We start from the raw sequence: 3852 nt of genomic DNA on the forward strand, positions 1-3852 counted from the left end.
TCGTCTGGTCGGAATGTATCCTACACGCGCCATTCATCAACAACCCGAATAAAAATAGTCCTTTTGAGGTAAACTTCAAATTAGTGCATAAATTCATTTTCATTTTACATTAAAGCCAAATCTATTGATAATTAGTTAATTGATCAGTAGGACGTATATGCCATCCACCATTATTATTTGGAAAATTATTAAACTGTAAATAGCATTTATTCAATTTTAGCTGTGAAACTGATTTTAAATTAAATAATTTAAAAGAAAGTATTCAAAATTCAAGATTTTTTGGGAGAAAGATCCAAGATTTGATAAACACAAGAGGGGTTTTTCTCCCTTCAAAAATAAATAACGCGAGTGGCCTACATGGAAAGATTCTCTTTAGCAGTTACCGTTGGGTTTCATTGGAGAAATCCAGCTGCGTGTTCCTCACGCTGAGCGGACAGCGACAAATACTAAATTTGTTTGAAAGTAATCAATATTCTTTTCAAGATTTCAATTTCTGGTTTAAATTTTTGTTAAAAATTAAATTAAAATTTTAAATTTCTAAGACTTTAAAACTTATAAACTTTTCTTCTTTGTTTAAAAATAATATAAAATTAAACTTAAGCAAAAATAGGAATTATCAAAATTATTTTGAATAATAATATTAAACTCAGATGATATTTTTCTGATTGAAGATTTGATGATGATTTTGTTAAAGATTTCCGAGTAGCAAATCAAATAATTTCTTTGAATTTTTTATATTTAGACGATCTTTTAGGAACTTAATTCATAATATGTAAGAAGATGTCAACGGAAGAACAAAACACACCGTTAGACTCCATTATGGAAAATCTAATATTCTAGAAGAACCAATATTAAATATCACAAAATGAAAGGACCAACATTTAAAAAAAAAAAGAAATTAAAAGAAATTAGGAAAATTGGAGGAATAGAAATATCATTTTTTAATGTATTAACTTCAATTGACTTTAAACCAAAGGAAAATTTTGTCTGAACTCAAATGGTTTTTTTTTTTCAATAAAAATTTAAACGAAACATATTTTCTTAATCTGAAACCTACGAAGTTTGATATTTTCTTTACTAAATGAGGGCAATATTGTCATTTTACTTGTACATGCAGGTATCTGTCTCTACAGACCATGTCAAATTATCAACACCATAAGGTGGAAAAATAAGAAATTTGAATATATAGTGAGGAATATATTTTGTTGGTCTACATTTTAATCATTTTCAGATTTGAAATTAAAGGAGGGTAAGGGCTAGTTGACATTCTTTACAAAGAAAAAAAAAGAGGGGGCAAAAAAGGAAACCTAAAAATAGTTTCCAATTTTATATTTTCCTCCCACTTACTTTTTCATCTTTTCAACCCCACACTATTTCTTTACTTTTCGTTCCAACCCCCCCCCCCCCCTCTCCCCCAAATTAGATAAAAAAAACGCTGGCTAGCTACAGGAATAGTTCAGATTGCAACAAGGCATAGTAGTTGGCGTTAGCATCTTCAAATTCCCACAACCCATTGCAGAGGGAGAACCCATCCACTTCATTGAACTCATTGCCACTACTAAAAAGAGCTTCTCCGTAGACATCTTCAACACTACAAACAGCTTCTCTATTTGGAATCCCAAGCTCGTCATCAGATGCTTCAAGAAGATGCCTTATAACTCTTTCCTTATCATCTTCCTCATCCTCCTTGAACAAGGTAGAAGAAGACGAAGAAGAAGAAGAGGATGATGGGCAGTCTTCTACGCTGGTTGTTACAGCAGTAGTAGGGTTTTCTTGAACAGTTGCTGTGGTGGGACAAGAAAAAGGGTCGTCGAAGGTAGACTCAGAGGAGAGTTCTTGCTGAAGGGTAGTGATGAGAGAAGACAGGTCTTGGGTTGGCTCATCTTCTTCTTCTTCAAGAAGAGAGAGTATGTGGTTATATGATTTATGGCGCTTATTAGTTTCATCAACAACAACATCTTCTATTTGAGCTTCATCTCTGAGGCGCTTGGATGGTGTCTCCGCCATTAGATGGAGTTAGATTTACTTTGGAAACAGAAATAAGAGAGAAAGGATGAGAGACGGAAGCGAAAGGGTCAGATGATGAGAGAGAAGGGGGTTGGAAAGGGTTATATAGAGAGGAGGAGCAAAGTGGAGATTTGGGTCAAATGAGAAAAAAAATAAAATAAATAAATAACAAACAAACCTAAAAATATTTAATGCGATTTCTTTTAATGTTGAGAGAGAGATGCTTTTTTTAAAAAAATAAGCCTCATAGGGAGATGGTGCGCATGAAATCATGACCGTTGGATATGAGATTGCATAAAGATTGGTGATAGAAAAGGAGAATGAGTGGTGGATATCAGAGGCGGGAGAAAAGCGAAGAAAACGAAAACCGAGGCGAAGAGGGAGAAGAGTCATGGGCGGGGCGGGTCGTACAAGTGACGGATCTCTTTAAAAAGTATTTTGTTTTGTTTTACAGCAGTGGTCCTCCCCTTCCTTTATCAGATAAAACTGCATAAGTACAAAATTTCTTTTTTCTTTTTTTCTTTTTTTCTTTTTAAATATTCCAGCTGAGATGTTTATTATATAAAAAGTAAAAGAAAGTTGAAAAAAAAAAATTACACATTTGATTGAGATATGAAAATTATTATTTTATTTTGAATCAACTTGACATTTGCAGTTTTTTTAAATTAAAAAGTAACTTAGAATTATAATTACATGTTGACAACTTCCTATTTTAATGCACCAGAAAAAGGAACAGTGGACATGGTTTTAAAGCACGGGATGAGCGTGTAAGGGGAAGATACCTAATAATTAATTAATTAATAAAATTATAATAATTGAACCTTATATTTCTATTTAAAATATATTCCTTAAATATTTTAATTAATCATATAGAAATATGTAATTTAATAATTGTATAAATATTAACAAATTTATATCAATTTTATTTTTAGATCTCATATGAAGAAAGTGCAAAAACTCTCCTTTTTTTAGTTTATCAAAAAAAGAAACTTTTTGAGAAGTATTGGTAAGTTATATATAAGAATTTATTAATTTCTTTTTTTAAATTTAACATACTTTAAATTATACTATGAAAACAATTATTTTATATAATTTTAAAATATTTATTAAAAGATTATATAAAAAGTACATATATATCGTCATAAATTTCATGAAGTTAATTTGTTGAAAATTAATTTTTAAAAAATAGATTTAAAAAGAAAGTTCTTTTGACCAAAGATAACCTTATTTATGCAGAGATTTCGACGGGAAAGTGACAAAAGGAGGGGCATAAATGTAAATGGGAAGAGAATCTCGGAAGGCTGCTGAGGGTGCAGACTGCAGGCTGCGGAGGAGGAATTGCTTTTTCTTTCCGATATAACCAAAAAAAAAGAAAAAAAGAAATACTTTTGTTATTATTATTATTATTAAAAAATTAATTCCGGTACTTTTTTGTTTCCCTGATTCTGACTTCAAGTCCTCAGAAAAATCCCCATTTTCTTATTAATTTTTTAAAAATCTAAAAATTTTCAAGGATGTATTCCCAGATTTCATTTTCACCTTTTTTTTTTGGCTGTTAATTCACAAGTTTCAAGTGTGCAACTATAATACAAGCTTAGTTTTGAAAACTGCTTTTGTAAAATTTATGATTCAAAGTGAGATCTAAAGATAACCCCATGCTAGTTTTTCTATTTTCACATGCAACCGGTCACTCAGAACCTATTTACTATATAATTTAAAAATTTTGTTTTAATCTTTTAAAATAATAATTTAAAAATATTTGTTAATTATTTTGAATTGTTAATTTAATATGTTTTGTTTAATTATCAAAAAATTTAATTTGTTAAAATGTTTCATATTCTTTTT

General features: G+C 29.9%; 1 protein-coding gene across 1 annotated transcript; it reads right to left on the reverse strand.

Annotated features, from left to right (window-relative positions):
* Nucleotides 1–1161: 1161 nt before the first annotated feature.
* Nucleotides 1162–2146, reverse strand: LOC110617927. The gene has a single exon (XM_021760928.2). The coding sequence runs from the start codon at nucleotides 2005–2007 to the stop codon at nucleotides 1444–1446; it is 564 nt and encodes a 187-aa protein (XP_021616620.1). The 5' UTR covers nucleotides 2008–2146; the 3' UTR covers nucleotides 1162–1443.
* Between the last annotated feature and the right edge of the window lie 1706 nt (nucleotides 2147–3852).

Source organism: Manihot esculenta, chromosome 1 (genome assembly GCF_001659605.2).
Source record: "Manihot esculenta cultivar AM560-2 chromosome 1, M.esculenta_v8, whole genome shotgun sequence".
Lineage (NCBI taxonomy): Eukaryota > Viridiplantae > Streptophyta > Magnoliopsida > Malpighiales > Euphorbiaceae > Manihot > Manihot esculenta.

Coding starts and splice junctions, on each gene's coding strand:
- LOC110617927 (XM_021760928.2), bottom strand. CDS start 2,007: ATGGCGGAGACACCATCCAAGCGCCTCAGAGATGAAGCTCAAATAGAA.